Source organism: Bombus bifarius, unplaced genomic scaffold (assembly GCF_011952205.1).
Source record: "Bombus bifarius isolate JDL3187 unplaced genomic scaffold, Bbif_JDL3187 scf7180000008199, whole genome shotgun sequence".
Classification (NCBI taxonomy): Eukaryota; Metazoa; Arthropoda; class Insecta; order Hymenoptera; family Apidae; genus Bombus; species Bombus bifarius.
The window spans coordinates 763,523-780,902 of NW_022884505.1; the positions used below are offsets into that span (position 1 = coordinate 763,523).

Below are 17,380 nucleotides of genomic sequence, written 5' to 3' on the forward strand. Positions count from 1 at the left end.
TTGCTCGACGAAAGCTAGGATCAATGCGGAAACGGATATACTTATACATTTTTCTACTTCTTTCCCGTCGATTCAGTCTTTAATCTTGGGATCTAAACTCCTGCCTCACTGGATAAGTGCATCTATGCTAACGTTACTATTCTCTTTATTTCTGTATCTACTGGTATTTTTCGTCAACTTATAATCATTCACGTGCTGTCGTTCAAGCGAATCTTTTTCTTTTAACAGAATAATTGGCATCAAAGTAGTAAGATATGAAGAAAACGTATCTTCGATATGCCTCCTGAGGATTCTAAGCTATGTGTAGGGCCTGCAAAGAATACCACTCGGCGTATCGTTTAAACGAAGCTTAATATTTCTTTCAAGTCCCAACTAATAAAGAAAATTCGTGTCAGAGAAGAAAGTACTGGACAATCATTAAATAGATACTGGGCTGAAATAATCTGTAATGAGATTATTCACTTGTAACGACAGCACGTAAATAACAACTTTGTATTTTTATATCGATGAAACTTCTTAGAAAAAACATCCAATGCGTATATGTATATATATAATATATAGGTATATAATATATCTTTGATGATCGTAATAATGTGTATATATATGTAACGTACATATATTATATATATATTAACAAATAAATTCTCTTAAATCTCACGTTCACGATATGTATATGATCTTTAGAGATTATATCAGTGAAGCCTTAATTAACCATTATTTTACAGGTAAAATTTTGGGCGTATAAATGATATGTGTGTGTTGTGTGATATTGGCACGAACCTTCTCCCTTTTTCGATCGAAGGAAAAAATATTTTCTTAATATCTTGTCATCCCTCCGATACTTTCGGTATAGCTCAAAAAGTTTTGAAAAAGAAACTTGATTTATCAATGAAATAAAATCGATCAGATCGATGTTTTAAATCATACGTAGTATCTATTTCGAGGACAATCGATAATTCTATAAATCGTATAAATTTGAAAAAAAAAAACGAAAATTTTTATGATTTTCCTTCGATTTCCATTAGGTTTCATAGTGGTTCGTGTCACGACGTAATATTATCATTAACCTAATTTCGATATGCAGTATATTATTCGTAATATTAATGCCTTAATCTTATTACTTTTTTATTACTCTATTTATCGAATAGTAAAACACGATGTACTTTCCATGTGTAACTTATTTATGACTCTGCGTTCTGTGAACGCATTATCGATAATTAATAATTATATCGCGCGGTATACAGTGTACGAAAGGTGTTCGATGATGGTTTACCGTTTTACCAACAAATACTCGCAACAGATTAATCAACTCGCCCCTATGATATACATATATCTCTAGATCGTTTAATGTAATCCGACAATATAATAATTACGTGCAGGATTTGTCTCTATACTTTCTTCGTTTCCGCGTAACAATCGAATTTTCCGCGTTCGTCGAAAAATATTACAGATATCTTTGACGTTTGCCGCGCGTATCGAACGAACTTCGAACACGTTTCGCAACTCGAAATACAAGCATACGTGGTGTGTTCGCACGTCACAATCCGTGCGTTGCTATAACAAGGAGGGGAATTTAAAGCGTCTAGTTGAAACGAAGGATGGTGCGGCAAAAGCGTAACTGCGACGTACGTACTACGATCGTTTTGCCGTCTCATCTCGCGGCGTTGCTGAAAGACGGTGTAATTTTATCACGCGCCGTATAAATGTCGACGTCTAGAGCGCAAGTAGAGCCTACAAAACAGAAGCGACAAGCCACTTGAATGATCGCGGTCGTGCTCTACCAGAATTGACAAGTGTCGGTTTCCTGTTGAGTATATTACGTTTCATCAGCAGTCGTTATTTCATTTCGACCGGTCGGTCCTTTGTGAATGGAGTTAAGCAGCTGAACGATCTCAAGATATCACCGGCAAAGATTGCAGGCTAAAGAGCACGCCTGAATATCGATCACCGGATTACTCGGTTTCCACCGAATATTTATCGGCCGAGTAACGTAATAAATTGGCGATTCTTCCTGAAATAACGTAAATACGTGGAACCGATATCCAGATAATAAATTAAGTAACGTAACTTCGTATAATTTTCGAACCGGAACAAAATATCTTCAGATAGAAACGTCGAATAAAATAGGAAAAATTAATTTATCGTAAATACCGTCGGTCAGGCTATCTGACCAATATTTTCGCAACTTTCAGCAACAACAGAAACTGGAGATCGACGACCTATCGTCTATATTACTATTACGTGAGATTGTGACGTACGAAGTGCGAACATTAAGAAATGTCGACGACATCGTCCCAATGATTTAAGGAACGCGTTGATATGTATAAGATGAATGTCCGTGGATGAGTGACGGCTAAACTATAGACATTCGAATTTTCTATCAAGTTATGCTACGCGTCTCGCGTTCATGCGAGCTTTAACAGACATCCATAAAATACTTGGCAACGATCTTGATATGTAACGTTCGATGAAAAAGGCTCTTACAATTATTTATGACATCGAGGGCTCCTTTTTCACCCTGTTATCGTACGTCGCGATCGAGTTCTCTCTTGCCCCGTTTCAGATATTCTTTGACCGTCGTTCGTTCCCGATGGAACACCTACGATTTCGACCTTGGAATTCGACCAGTCAGACGCGACAACTGAGATGTACACGGGTGCTGTATTATACGCAATCGTATCGTTCTTCGGTTTCGTTCTACTCCTGATCGAACGACATCGTGCTCGATACGTTCTTTTCTTTTCCCTTCGTCTTTCGCACGATAAAAAGGAAAAGTATCGATAAGATAAAGAACATCAAAAAAAAAAAAAAAAAATCTTCGATTTCCTTACGACTCAACGATACGATATCACGCGCAAACATTTCCCACGACTTTCGACCAGCTCTCGATACACTTGCTCGTTAAGTAGATTTACTCGAATTGCGCAGCGGTAGAATTGCAATCGTCGAAAGTGAGACTACATAAAGGATTAAGCTATAAATCGTTCAATCGTGTCACGTCTCCGCGACCGTGGCATGATTGCACGACGACAGAAGAACGATAAATTCGCTGGCCAACGAAAGTGGAGCAAACGAGGATAACGCCGCCGGTAGCAAGCATTCGCGTTCGCGAATCAGGGGAATAAATTTACGCTAGGGGAAACTGAGATGTCCGGACATAACGTGACATAACGGCATCGAACATCGCAGTTAGAGCATAGCAACGACGGTCACTGTTGCTATTTCTAGCATCATATTGATGTAAACGCCGCAGCTGCCAGTCGACGAGGTTCTTCCAGCGTTTTCACCGACGCAACCCATTCTCTCCAACGGTATGTTTTGAACGGAGTACTCCCGATGTTCGTTGGGCATGGTGCACACAGTGCGCTTCCTCGACATCCTCTCGTCGTCCTTGTCGCGTAAATTCCCCAGCCAAGCAGTGTACCATCGTAGCTCGCAGTTGCAGATCAGAGGGTTGTCTGTGGAAAAAGTGCAAGTGGAAAATGTTTCAGATAAATGGCGAGTGTACGTATTTGTTATTCGTTAATTTCTTTTATTTTTGCATATACTTCCAGCCGATCATTTCCTCCGTAGTTTTTATTAGTTCGGGCAACTGTAATTTCTTAAACGACTAATTCATTTTACGCTGGCTATTGAATCGCTCTGGCGAACCGAGATATCTTTGTGGAGAAAGAGCTTGGCTCGATTGTGGCCTGTTAAGCTTTACGATGTTGCAGGAGCAGCGCTCGTTCGTAGATCTTACAGGGCATTATTTAAAACGAGTGTTTCTCCGTTCACACGATAATGACGTCTCTTAATGACTACCACTTGTCCGAGTCGCAGTCGCTGCTTTCTGAATCCTCCGACTTAAAAACTCGTCGGCGAGTTCGTTAACTAACTCTTGAAATATTTTGCTCCACTCTTCGCGATATTTCGTTCCTATACTTTTACTCGACGACTGCTTTCATTTACGTTTCAAATCTTTCGTTTGTCGTTCAATTAGACACATTCGCGGAATTATACGAAACATCGTACGAGTGGTTAAAATTTCATAGAAGGAAATGCAGAGGAAAGACTGGCAATTACAGGGACTGGCTTTTTTAATTTACCGCGTTATTTGCGGCAGCCTGAGCTGCCTCTTCGCGATAAGCAAGCAACCGGTAAGTTCCTGATAATAAGCGTTTTCTTCTTTTCGATTCTGCGTTTTCTTTCCTTTAACATCGAGCAATACTAATAACGCGAATATGGTGCATTTCGTTCCACAAAATCCTGCTAGATCAGATCGATTTCCAAGAGAGGCTCGTTGTATAGCCAACGGGGACTCTCCCAGGAACACGACTTACGCGTTGCCCTCCCTCCAAGCAGGTTCGAACGAATCCTTGACATTTACCTGTGATATCGATGTGTCGTAGGGTGTCCACGATATTTTCAGTCACTTCCTCCTGTATGTGCGTGAGCTTGTTGTTCTGCAGACTCAGCGTTTCCAGGGAATTCAAATTTTCGAAAACCAAGGGCGGCAACACCTTGATTCTAAAGAAAGGGAAAAAGAAAAGAGAAAGAGAGGAGAACGTGGCCGTTTACGATGCTAGAGTTCTACTAGAAGAGAAATATCGTTTTCTTAACGAAATAATTGAAATTACAGGTTCTTCTGCAGGTTGAGAAACGTAATGGAGTCACCGTATCCGGTGAAAGCGTCCTCCGGGAGCACGGTAATGTTATTGGCCTTTAAATCGAGGTGACGTAATCGATGTAGACGGCGTAACGCGTCGCTCGGCACCGAGTGTAAATTATTATCGCCCAGTCGCAGATATTGCAGGTTCTCTGTAATTCGATTAAAATATAGCACGCGTGAGCGTAGTCGTAATGCGACAGGTTTTTGGGCGGAAACGAGGCTAATTAATCGACGGTCGAACAGAACGCCACGCGTTTACGTTGAACGTAGGAAAGATTTCGTTCCTCGACGATTCCAATTCGTTCGTTGGCTACGATCGATACGCTTTGTTTCTTCACGTTCTTTAAATTGTTTTCCCTCGATAAGGCGAGAGACGTGCGTTGGATAATCGCGTGATGACAAGTAATTTGGATCGAGTTATTTAGATTATAGAGGGCTGCAGAGCCATAAACGCGCAGATATTTGCCCCGTTAACGGCATGGCACGCGTAAAAATGGTCGTCCAACGCTTTTTTTGTTTGTTTACAGCAAAGCGTAGCTCGCTTGAATTGCTATTACCATCGATCGATTATTGGAAAGTTTATTTATCGAATCGTTTCGTCCTTTTCTGTTTATTAACGTTGAATAATCGGTGTTTCAAACCAATTATCGAGCAAAGGAATATCTTATACGTACAAAGTACGCCTTACAAAGAAAGCGCGAGCCGCGAGCTATCGTTTAAATTGCAATTTCAGACGCGACAACTGCTATACATTCGTCTATTTCAGGCTGTTTTCGTCGAATTAAGGACTGTTCATGCACAGAGTGTCTTCGAAGCGAAGCGGTACAAGCGGTTGGCTGGTGATTCTACGCGTAAAAATAAGCAGAAAATAAGGAATAACGTTTCTTCGTTTAAGGCTTCGTTTTCGAAAAAAACGAGTCTGAAAACCGGTCGGGTAACCGTGTAAGTTAATTCTTCCGTTTGTCAAACTTCTGTTCTTCTTCGTGTCTGTGTACTTAAACATATCACCAAACGCACTATTAAACGTACAATATACATTATCGATCGAAATTCATGGAAACGTACAATTGGTGCACGCGTACCGCACCGATCTTCAAACTCATTTTTCTCGAAAACGAAGCCTCGAACGAAAAAACGTTATTCTTTCTTTTCGACTTATTTTTACACGTAGAATTACCACCCGATCGCTTGTACCATGATTTCAGAGACATCCTACGTTACATATCGTATAGCGGATCCGTTCCACCGCGTTACGTTCGGAATGGTGCCGGCACCATACAATATTGAAACGTGCGCTTTAAATCAGACCGTTCACACTATCCGTCACGGTACGTGCCGATCCGTGCTGTACGGTATAATCGACCTGTAATCGTCGCGCAGTCACGATGTAGCAAGGTGATATTTCATCGACGTGCATGCAACTTTCAAGTTTCCTCGATTCCGCCCGGGGCACAACGTCCATTCGATCGAGTCTGCTACCTGTTTGTACGTCAAACAGGCAGACTTCATCGCATAATCATAGAAAAGTTCAATCTGTTCGCTAACTCCTCAGCGAGGAATTTCCAGGATCTTGTCGGAAAAAGGTCATCGAGTTTGAAAAGAGCGACGACTGTTTCCCTTCAGAACAACCTTGCCATAACGTGCCTCTCGTTTAACTTCCTCTCTGCGAGATTATTTCCATTGAATTTACGTAAATTACCCTTTCTTTTTTTAATTTTTTAATCAAATTTTTAATCGAATCGCCGACGATCTTCTTTTTTTCGCGAAATCACGCTCTAAGGCAGGCAGGCACTCGCGAATTTCACCGACGTTCCACCTATCAGCAAATTGTCGTTAAACGAACGTTCGACGCCGACAACGATCAACGAAGATTTTTCCGCAGGATCGCCGTTTCAAATTTCTACGTTAGAACGCAACGTTAGACGATCGAACGATTTAATATCGTTACGTGCAACGATCGTTCTCGAACGAAATAAGCGACTGAACGGTTACAAAGGCAGTTTACGGGAACTGTCGGAAATAATTTCGATTAGCACGGTTCTCGCGACGTTGGCTCTTGTCGTCGACGGAAAATCGAGATCGACGCAGCTCGGTGTACGCGTTTGATGGAAAATCGGTTATCCGAGGCGTGCGAGGCGATGCGATAGAAATAATGGCGTTTTGCCGAGCGCGCCGCGTGCCGAGACGTTTCAAAGGAATCGCATGAAATCGTGATTACGCTTACCCTCGAGACCGATGAACGCATCCGGATCCACGTGTGTAATTTGATTTCCGTCCAGCTCCAAAGAGTTTAATTGCGTCAAATGGGCAAACACACGGGCCGGCACTTCACGAAGCTGATTGTGCGCCAGTCCTAACGAATCCAGGCTTTTCAGACCTGATAACACAGGAAAAAGAGAATTTTTATCGCCTATATTTCTCTATGACACGACTAACGTGTTCCATTCAACAACAATTACGTTCTGTATTATCTGCTAATATACAGGGTGGTTGGTAACTGGTGGTACAAGCGGAAAGGGGATGATTCTACGCGAAAAAAGAGGTCGAAAATATAGAATAAAGATTTAAAAATTGTTAAATTTTAAAAATTAAAAAAATAACGTCAATCGAGACAACGATCTACAGTGAGATCCGTTATAACGAGACGTACCGACAGAAAATTCAAAGTCGATTTTCTCGAAAACAAAGCCTCGAACGAAAAATTTTTGTTCTATATTTTCGACTTCTTTTTTCGCGTAGAATCACCCCTTTTCCGCTTGTACCACCAGTTACCAACCACCCTGTATATCGTTTCAGCGTTCGTCAAGGAATGGTCCCGGTTTCACCGATGCTTTACAAAATCGATAGTTTTACATATAGTAATTTTACCAGTTTCATATACCGTCGTAACGATCCTGTATCCTGCGTTATTACAGTGAATCCTATTGTAACGCGGTAGTAATACGTTCTATCGACATCGTGTTTCAAGCGAAAGCAAAACAGCGTGATGGAAATATTCGTGTTATACGAACGCTGTCCAAGTCTTCTATTAAGTCGCGTTATATGGAAATCGAGTTACGAGAATATCGCGTTGTAAAATGGCCGCGGTAATTTTTCCACCGTGTTACGTGGAAACCGTGTTTTCAGAGTACATGCTGGTAATATCGAATTAAAAAGATGATCAGGTATGCGATGGAATATCCGCAGCAGCGAACCACGAATAAGCCGTACTCTTAAGCTAAGCTTACGCAGTCAGACGACTGTCCGCAGACACGTGTCGCAGACAATCAGCGTCTGTCTTTCGTGGAAAATCTGCAGAAGGAACGACGCTGATTGGCTGCGGCACGTGTCTGCGGATTATCGTTCGCAAGCTTTGGCCAGATAGCATGGTAATGCTTTCTCTCTGCAATGTAAGTTAGGTTAGTAACACGATCGTTTAGGGAAATTTATAACGAAAAACATTGGAACGAAAGATCTATAGTGTCTAAGATACGCGTCAGGTAAAGAGAGGTTTCTCAGGATTTGTAGAAACGTTGTCGTTGTTATTGGTTCAGGCAACGACGACGACGACGACGACGACGACGACTCATCGTCCCATTCATAGATCGCAAAAGATAGAGAGCTGAAAAAGAAAGGAATAGACAGATCCGAATAGACAGATTTGTTCTTTTTCTATCGCAGGTCTGAAAATAGAAGTCGACAGAAGAAAGTAAAGCACGGAGTTGGAGCGAAGGGTCGGTCTCACCCTTGAAGAGGCACTGCCACTGCGCGAATCGATCTGCTTGAAAGTTACGACGCGGCCCTCTTTTTTAGAGACGAGCTAATTCGCGTCTAAGAATAAATACAGATATTAACTCTATCGATGACCTTATTGCTCGCATGCGAAAAGGTCGGCGATGCACGCGCGTGCACGCACTGTAAAGTTACGAGGTTAATCGAATATAAGTGGATTACAGTCTAGTACTTGAGCTAGGAAGTTGGTATAATAAGACGAGCGAATCGTTCTCGAACGACACGAAACTCAGATTTCAAATGGAATCGTTGCAAGTCCGATGGATCAGAAATATCAAGTTCGAAGTAAAATCTTCGAAGCTGCAAAGATGCACAGACGCACAGACAACGAACGCAACATGTGAGAATGATACAAGATAATCATAGTGCTCGTTACGATAATTCGACGATGAGCCAGCCAAATCCCTTTCCATTCTTTTAATTGTTTTCCTAAAAATATGAATCTTCACGAGTATTCTCATTTTAGCGCGAATCCTATACAATAAAACTGTATAAGAAATATTACCTATTACCATATCGCGAATTTCCATGTGATTATGGCATATTTGAAGATACAAACGAAGCACAGCATGCATATATCGTGCGAAAACACGTAAAATATTCAAAGTACGATATTCCATTCTTTTTAGTGGTACTCGTAACCATATGAATTTGCATAAACGTCCGCAAATTGCGAAGAAACAGTCTACCCATCGCGAACGACGCGATACAGAGCGGACGATTTGCCTCGACAGCTCGCTTCGTGATATTAATCGATGATATTAATCGAATTTGATCGATGCAAAAAAGATTGGGAAAAGAGCATTTGACAAATATCATTCTACTTCAGGAACGCTACAACGCGAACAGCTCGAGTCGTAAGTCGCGCGTTAATATCCATCGCCCGGAGGAAATCCCGAGCTAAGTTGAGGAATCGTAGGGAAGGCGGAAACGAAAGTAGACGTACCTTCGAAATCGCCTTCCTGAATGGCCGTGATCCTGTTCTCCTGCATCTCCAACTTCTTCAGCATGTCCAGAGTGCGCAGCGCCGGCGTCGGCACTTTGGTCAAATTGTTTCCTCCGAGATTCAATCTCCTCAGCTTTCGGCTACGGTTCAAACGTATCCTTTTACTTGCAACTTAATTCTACGACGCTTGTTTAAGTCAGATTTTACGCGATTAATCGGAAGTGATAGGGATCGAAGTAACGGAAGAACAAGCGACGCAATGAAATTCGTAGCCGGGTGATAGGTAGCAGGTGGTTGACTCCAGCTGAAGTAACTTACTTGTGCAATCCTGTAAACGCGTCTTCTTCTATGTAGGAGATCTCGTTCTCGTAGAGGGAAAGAATCTCGAGGGTGTCGAGCCCTTCGAAAGCCTTTTTATGGATGTTTTTGATCTTGTTGCGGTTCAGATTCAGTATAAGTAGATGTTGAAGATCCTTCAAAGCGCTAGACGGCACCGAGAGCAAAGCGTTTTGCGAGAGGTCCAGCTGCGTCAGGCCAGTCCCTGCGAAACGCCGCGATAAACCACATTGATGAATTGCTTGCGCTTCGTCGAAAGAGTCAAGTATCAAGAGTCAAGATTCGTGGGATCTCGACGGCCTTCGCGATGCAACGTTCTCATTTGCGAAGAATGGAAAGATACTTAAAAAAAGAAGAAAAAAAAAAAATACACCGAGAGGTAGGAAGATGTCAAAGCGTAAATAAGATAATATTCGAAGAACGTTCAAGGACCGAGACGCGCATATGTCTCTACTTAAACGCAAAGAGACAGGAGCAAAGACGAGAAGAGGCGTATCGTTGCTTGAATTTACCGGGTCTGAACGAGCAGTGAAACCGTTCCAGGCAACTTTACGGCAACCGAGACGAAGGTAGCGGAGAAACGAGACGAAGGAGAACGCTGTTGAGGTCGCGGTTGAATTAAAACGTTTTTCGGTCGGTCGATTTGAAAACAGGGAGAAAAAGAGGAGCGGCGAGACGTTGTCAAAGGGACGATAGAGACGCACATTGGGCAAAGAACGAAGAAGCGAAGGGTACTCACCGATGGAACTCAGAGACGATTCCTCGAGCTTCGACAGGCTGCTGTTGTGAATGGTCAAATGGCGGATGTCGAGACCGAGGAACACATACGGCTGCAGCTTCGGCAGATTGTTGTGCCTGAGCCTCAGATAAAAGATCACCGCGTTCGTCCTCCCTTTCAACTTGCTCATCACCTCCGAGATGTGAAGTATGTCCGTGTACTCGCATACGATGTCCAAGCCGGATTTTTTCAGTGTGCAGGAACAGGGCGAGATTTCACCGTGCGAGGGGCAGTTGATGGATTGCGCGAGGCTCAGACTCGTTGCCAGACTCATTGCCCAAACCAATGTCCATAAGCTGCTCTCCTTCATCTTTTTGTTCGACTACCTGCTGTTTGCTCGAAACTTATCGAAATTTTATGAAAACGTCTCGTAACCTCTTTATTGGCCTCCTTCTTCTTCTTCTTCTTCTTCTTTTTCCCTTCCTCCAGCAGATTTCTCTTGCTTTCGTTTTGTTTTTGCTTAGCTGTTCGAAAGAAAGGACTGTTCTCGTCGTTTCGGTCTTGTCGTTCTCGGCGTTTTCTATACCCCCTCTCTCTCTCACCCTCTCTCACCCTCTCTCACACACTTTCTGTCGGCTGCTTCTTCGCACCACGCTCGGTCGGCTTCCTCTTTCCTGTTGCTTCGCCCTCTCTGTTCCTGTACCTGCAGCCTGCTACTTAGCCTCTGCTCTTCTCATATCCATTGTTCGCTCTTCCGCGGTGCACCAGTACACCGAGTCTGCAAACAAAGGGCGTAGGTGGTTAGAATTTCGTCGCGGCTTTGGAATTTGGTCGCGGGTAATAATTGGGATTGAAACGTGGTCTCTTTTGTGCATTGCTGGAGATGCTGAGAGGAATCCATTCTACGTATCGGTGATGCTGAGTCTCCTGTTATCGAAAATGGCAAGATTTAACGACGAAGTTGATCGATACGCGAGATTTCGAACCGGAAACGATCGTATTTGTAGTTTTATTCTACGTTAGGAGATTTTATTGACATATACTATAGAACGTGGACTGGTTACCGAACCTCAGGTGGTTCGCGTCTCTGTTCAGTGGAGGATTAAAATCGATTTGATGAGAGTTGGTAGTTTTCGGTAGCTGGGAATTTTCATATCGACAATTCTAGTTACAAAAGGTTCTATTTAACAATTGTTAATTTATTGTTATTTAACAATTATACAGGGTGATTGGTAACTGGTGGTACAAGCGGAAAGAGGGTGATTCTACGCGAAAAAAGAAGTCGAAAATATAGTATAACATTTTTTTTTTAATTTTTCCATCGAGACAACGATCTACAGTGAGATCCGTTATAACGAGACGCGATAAAGTGGACGCGTACCGAGCAAAAATTCAAAGTCGATTTTCTCTAAAACAGAGCCTCAAACGAAAAATTTGTATTCTATATTTTCGACTTCTTTTTTCTCGTAGAATCACCCCCTTTTCGCTTGCACCACCAGTTACCAACCTAACCCCAACCTAACCACCCTGTATATATATATATATATATATATATATATATAAATCTAACATCTTATAATCTCGTTATAGCTGAAGCTACAGCAATTTGTTAATTAATTAAGATTCTATAACAAGAAATAAGAAGTAATTGCTTGGTTCTTACATTCTGCAAACGCGTCGAACGCAACGCTTCTTATTAACTCGTCGGATGAATTATCACTGAACGATGATGTTATCTGTCCGGAAACGATGCAACTATCGAAGGAACCGTGAGAAGCGACGTTACGAAACTGGAAAATAGCATCGCGTTACTTCAACCGCCAATTATCACGAACTGCGGATCGTTTCCATCGCGCTATCCCGTGGCAAATGGAATTTTGCAAAATCGTAAACTTCTATTCAAATTCTTCGTCGGAACCTCGACTTTTCCACAGGTAATTGGCGATCAGTTCTACCGATAAATAAAAATAATCGCTTGCAACGAGAGTATTCGGCGCGAAGAAACAGATAATCTTCAATTTCGTTTCCTCTTCGATTCTTTTTCGAAGAACACGCCATCGTGCGAGAAAAGCAAGTTCCTTTGAGGCAAAGATTCTTCGACGATCAGGATAATTAGAGTTCTGTTCTCTCTGTTTCAGCCGCACGAGTGACGCGGTCTCCAGATTTTTGCCATAGCGAAGGATATTCCAGACACGTTTCACTCGCGTGTGAAACGATACATCGGATTGCAAAAAAAAAAAAAAGAAAAAAAAGAAAGAAAAAGAAAGTTTGGAAATAATCTCGGAACGAGATGCTCCTATCTTTGTAAATGAAGAAATAATTTTCGTTCAATAAACGTAGAAAATTCGTAATAAATTCGAGCGGCTTTAAACGGAAGTTGTAAATGATTTGAATTGTTATGACTCGCCTTAATAACCGAATATAAGTTAAGATATATGAGCCCGGCGGCTTCGGGATTATCCGTAGCCATCAGCGAGTCGAAATTTATAGTTTCCACTTACGAACGTTCCGCGATAATCTCGCCGTTGCTCGCCTTCCAAAATCTCGGATTCATCTCCCCCTGTCCCGTAGTTTAATTAAAGATAAAAAGTCGCGTAGCTGAAATTCGTACAGCTCTGCAAGTTCGGATTAACGATCCGTTAAGACCGCGAATTGGATGAAACGATCCCGTGACGGTATTGTTTCGAAAAATTTACGCGATCCGTTCTTCTCGCGCGTTTTATCCGATCGCGGAAAATAATAATTTATCATCGCCGTCACGCTATTTCGATAAACATCGTTGTTGCAGTCGTCGTCGATCATTGAACGACGTGCAACGGCAGATGGAAGCGCGGAAAATGCTGCAAGAACGACTATTCGCTGTGAAAATAACGCGGTTGCGTAGGCAACGTTGTTGCTTTTCCTTGTTCGTTGGAAAGTTAGAAAGCGGATTGGATTTATTTGGATTGGACCAGGCCGTTGCTGCGATTATTTCTCCTTTGCTATTCCGCTCGTTTCTTCCTCGGTTCTTTCACGTATTATCTCGCTTCGTTTGTTTCACTCGACGATCCTGAATAATTGCAACGTCCTTTCACACGACAGCCATTGTCGAAATCCTAATTCTAACTTTCCGTTTAAATGTTCTCCGTTTCAGGCGCGCGAGTGACGCGGTTTCCAGATTTTTGGCATAGCGAGGGATATTCGAGACACGTTTCACTCGCGTGTGAAACGATACATCGGAAGCAAAAAAAAAAAAAAAAAAAGAAGAGAAAGAAAAATGGTAAAAAAACGCTTACTGTCAGATATGTTTCTCGTCGCTTTTTACGAGGTATATTTATTCTTTATAATTTGATTCATACGTAACTTGGTTGGACGTAGCTGGAAGGAAAAGTTTCGAAAAATATTTGTCCCCGGACGAGCTCGGTTCCCGCCACCCTAACGCGCTATCGCTTTCAGCCCCTGCTGTTTTTACTATCCCATGGTATTTTTTCTATGTATAACTTCGACAGACCAGGCTTAGGGCGACACCGCCAACGGTAAATCGGGCCAAAGTTCCGATCCTCGGTTAGCAACGAAGAAGAAAAACGAAGATGAAAGTAAAACGAGTTACCGGCGAATTAACTAGTTAGCTGTTTTTCACGAGTATACTCGTCACGAAGAAATGGCGATATTTTGTGCTGGGACGAGCCCCGTCGGCAATAAAATTAAGAAATAAAACAGTCATTTCGTGACAAGCTAATTCCGTATGGTAACACGTACTCCGCGTTCGACGAGTATACTCGTCGTCCTTTACATTTCGCCACGCGTTTTAGGTACACACTTTTCAAAGAGGCTGCAACAGCTAACCGGTTAATGATACTCGGGGAACACGCTCTTTCGAAGGTTAAATTATCTGTTCTTGCATCGCGTTTATTCGAACGCAGCATTTCTATTTACGTTTCCGAGTCGTTTCGCACGTGGGTACCTTTTGAAAATCCTCGAAATAATTCGTCAGCAGAGAAGAGGATCGCTTAGCGAAAAAGAAATATATTTTTAATTAAATGGGAACTTTTTCTACCGTTTTAATTAAAAAAAGCGGTTATTTCAGCAAAAAAGCGTCGTTCTCAACGAAAGTATAGCTTTCGGTAGAGCAGGAAATTCTTGTAACGGAAGCAGCTTTTTTTAACTTTTTCTTTCAGCCGGAAAGTTTTTTTTTAGTAGGAAATTTTTCTGGTAAAAACGTCGTTACCGAAAACACCGTTTCGCATCGTCATATCGAGCTGATTCTAGAAACAGACAGATACGAGATCCCATCGAAAATGTTCCCACGTAATTCCAAACTATGAAATTGGGTAGAGATTCTTTTCTTTTTCTTTCTTTTTTTTTTTTTCGAAAAATACGAAGAACCACACATACCGATCCATGTAGATCACGTGGCGGTTTCCTCTGTCACTCGCGAGATACTTGCTACGGAACTGCGAAGCGAAAGAATGACGAGCGTTCGCGTGATCACTGGTCATCGCTTATTTATGTCACTGCGTATCAAGAAACTTAGCCGCTCACTCGATTAATCGAAACAGGGGTTTACATTGAGCGCAGGGGGAAGCATAACGACACACTTTTCTCTATCCACGATGCAACTGTGCGAATGATGTAACCGCCACATCCAAAATAAAACTTTCGATGGTTATAGGTCACAGTGATTAATCGTCGTCATCGTTATTATTATTACTATTCCGTAAGACAAGCTCCACTCGATTATCATCTTTCACTTTTCCATTATTTCTATTTCCATTACTTTTCTCCGATCTTAACCCTCGCTTCGTCCGTGAACTCACTTTATCGTTGACAAAGACAAACCATCGACGTAGAATTAATATGGAATTAATATGCCCGTGGATTTCCTCGCAAGTTTCCTTCGCGCTTGCCGCCAAGGAACGAACACAATGTTCGCGCTACGTGGTCAGAGTTAATTTAACCGAACCACCGATTATCAAACAAACGAACGTCGATCGATGCGTCACTAGTCCTCGCAATTCCGTCCAGTTTCTATCCTTCCATTCGCATCCGGTATTCTCCACACGTCCTCCTTAATCGGCCGCGCCGATCGCTTCGCCAATTTGCGAAAGCCGGTCAAAGCCGCCCGGACGACGTCCAAACGACGAAAAAGGATCGTAGCAAGATTCGTAGCGAGCGAACCGATTAAACTCACAGTCCCCGACGATCCAATTATCCACTGGAAGAGACCCGCGAGATCTTCCAATTTTCAGCCACCTCTCGCGAATCTTTCCGATCCTCGAGATGCAGCTAGCGACGAGCAACGACTATATTCCCTTCGATCCAATTGTAAAATTATCCTGTTCCCTTTTTAAATCCGTCCCCTCTTTTTATATTCCCGACGATTTTACTTTCCACGAAGAGAGTCCTTGTTTTTTGCCCAACAGCCCGATGATCGACGAAACTTTGCCGTTCGTCGGACGGTTGCCGTCTCTTGGACGAAACGAAACGAGTGGACGAACGAAAGCTGCCGTCAGTGCCGGCCTCTGCGCGGTACCACGACGGAGAGCTGACCTGGGTGTCCGTTGGCATCATCATTGGCCGGCTAATGGGCGGTTTCCGTCTCAGGGGATCATGGGATACGCAACGACGGCAATGGCAACGAGGTGGACAACCACGTCATCGGAGATCTCGCGATACTCCTGGGCGTGGAAGCCGAACGGCTTACCGATGCTCCACACTCGGTTTTCCACGCTACACCGTCGGTCGATCAACGTTTCGGCGCCGGTGCACCGTTCGCGCTGACGATCTTCGTTCGATGCGTCGATTTGTCAGCTTTCTGTAAATGTGTGTGTGTGTGTATGTTTGCGTGTAAACGCGTCTGTCTATGTATGTAGGTGCGTCGAAGATGCGGAGAATAGATTTCACGTAAATGTATATCCGCGCGAAGCAACGTTCGTTTGTGGAAATCGAATGAAAAATACTACGAGGATCAGATCGATCTTCTTTGATTTGTTAATTCTGCGTGGCATTGGCGTGACAAGTAGACAGACAGATAGTGCACGTCTGTGTATTTATGGAACATCGAGACGCCTGCAAACGTTTGGATTTAATAGCGTTACGTGACGCGAAAATATTAGGCTGTTCCAAAACTTTCATTTTATAAGGTTTCCTTTGATAAGTTTCGTTTTGTAAGGAAATAGTACACATACGACGTTCTTTCTTTTATATTGCTTTACCGATTTATCGTTCTATGGGAACAAAATGGGTCGTGAAGAATTCAATGAAACGATACGAAACAGTAAACGTTGTGTATCCGTTATTTCCTTATAAATAGATCTTCGCGACAAACTAATACATTTACATCGCTCTGTGATACCGTGATACGTTTCTTCATGAATGTTAATTATTAAACAAGTGCAAGTCAATGTACACGTATTTCTCTGACCTATTACGTACTCTATGAATCGCCTGTACATGTACAGGGTGTCTTGCGTAACACGGTCAGCCGACTAGAGGCTGATCGTATGCACAGCAATACGAAAATGTAGAATGTAAGAACTGCTCGAGCGAAACTTGGTTTTCGAGAAAATCCAGTTGAAAAGTTTATCGCGTATGCTTGAACGTGGCTAATTCCGGACCGGAGAGGAGCAAATTATGGATCAAAGGCTATCGTCTATGTCGTATATGAAAATAAGTGGAAAATGTACGGTACAAGTTTTTCGCGAGATCCGTTTCCGAGAAAAATAACTTTGACAATTTATCATTCGCCTGTATTAAATTCTTCAAATTCTATTCTCTTGGCCGTGCAAGGCTTTAAACGGAAAAATTTGATTCCACATTTTTCACTGATCCTCGGGTGTACAATAACCTTTCGCCGATTATTTGCCCGTACGCGATCGACGATCAGTTCGAGTTTAAATAGGCTTGGCGAATTATTACGATTCTTCGAAACTAGATTTCCCCGGTGGAAAGAATTTTATTTTATTTGGACCAACTTTCG

General features: G+C 42.5%; 1 protein-coding gene across 4 annotated transcripts in view; it reads right to left on the reverse strand.

The window, feature by feature from the left end:
* Positions 1–2,320: 2,320 nt before the first annotated feature.
* The window catches only part of LOC117210266 (chondroadherin-like protein), a 169,281-nt gene continuing 154,221 nt past the window's right edge, over positions 2,321–17,380 (reverse strand). For 3 of the 4 annotated variants that reach the window (XM_033453101.1, XM_033453100.1, XM_033453099.1), the window contains 7 exons: positions 10,444–11,200; positions 9,687–9,909; positions 9,369–9,508; positions 6,876–7,028; positions 4,620–4,800; positions 4,370–4,509; positions 2,321–3,458 (listed from right to left, as the gene is read on the reverse strand). In XM_033453101.1, the coding sequence (XP_033308992.1) occupies positions 3,190–3,458; positions 4,370–4,509; positions 4,620–4,800; positions 6,876–7,028; positions 9,369–9,508; positions 9,687–9,909; positions 10,444–10,792 (1,455 nt within the window). In that variant the 5' untranslated portion in view covers positions 10,793–11,200 and the 3' untranslated portion in view covers positions 2,321–3,189. Of the gene's footprint in view, positions 3,459–4,369; positions 4,510–4,619; positions 4,801–6,875; positions 7,029–9,368; positions 9,509–9,686; positions 9,910–10,443; positions 11,201–14,796; positions 15,108–17,380 lie in introns of those variants that run through there. The other variant, XM_033453098.1, reaches the window with a different exon arrangement.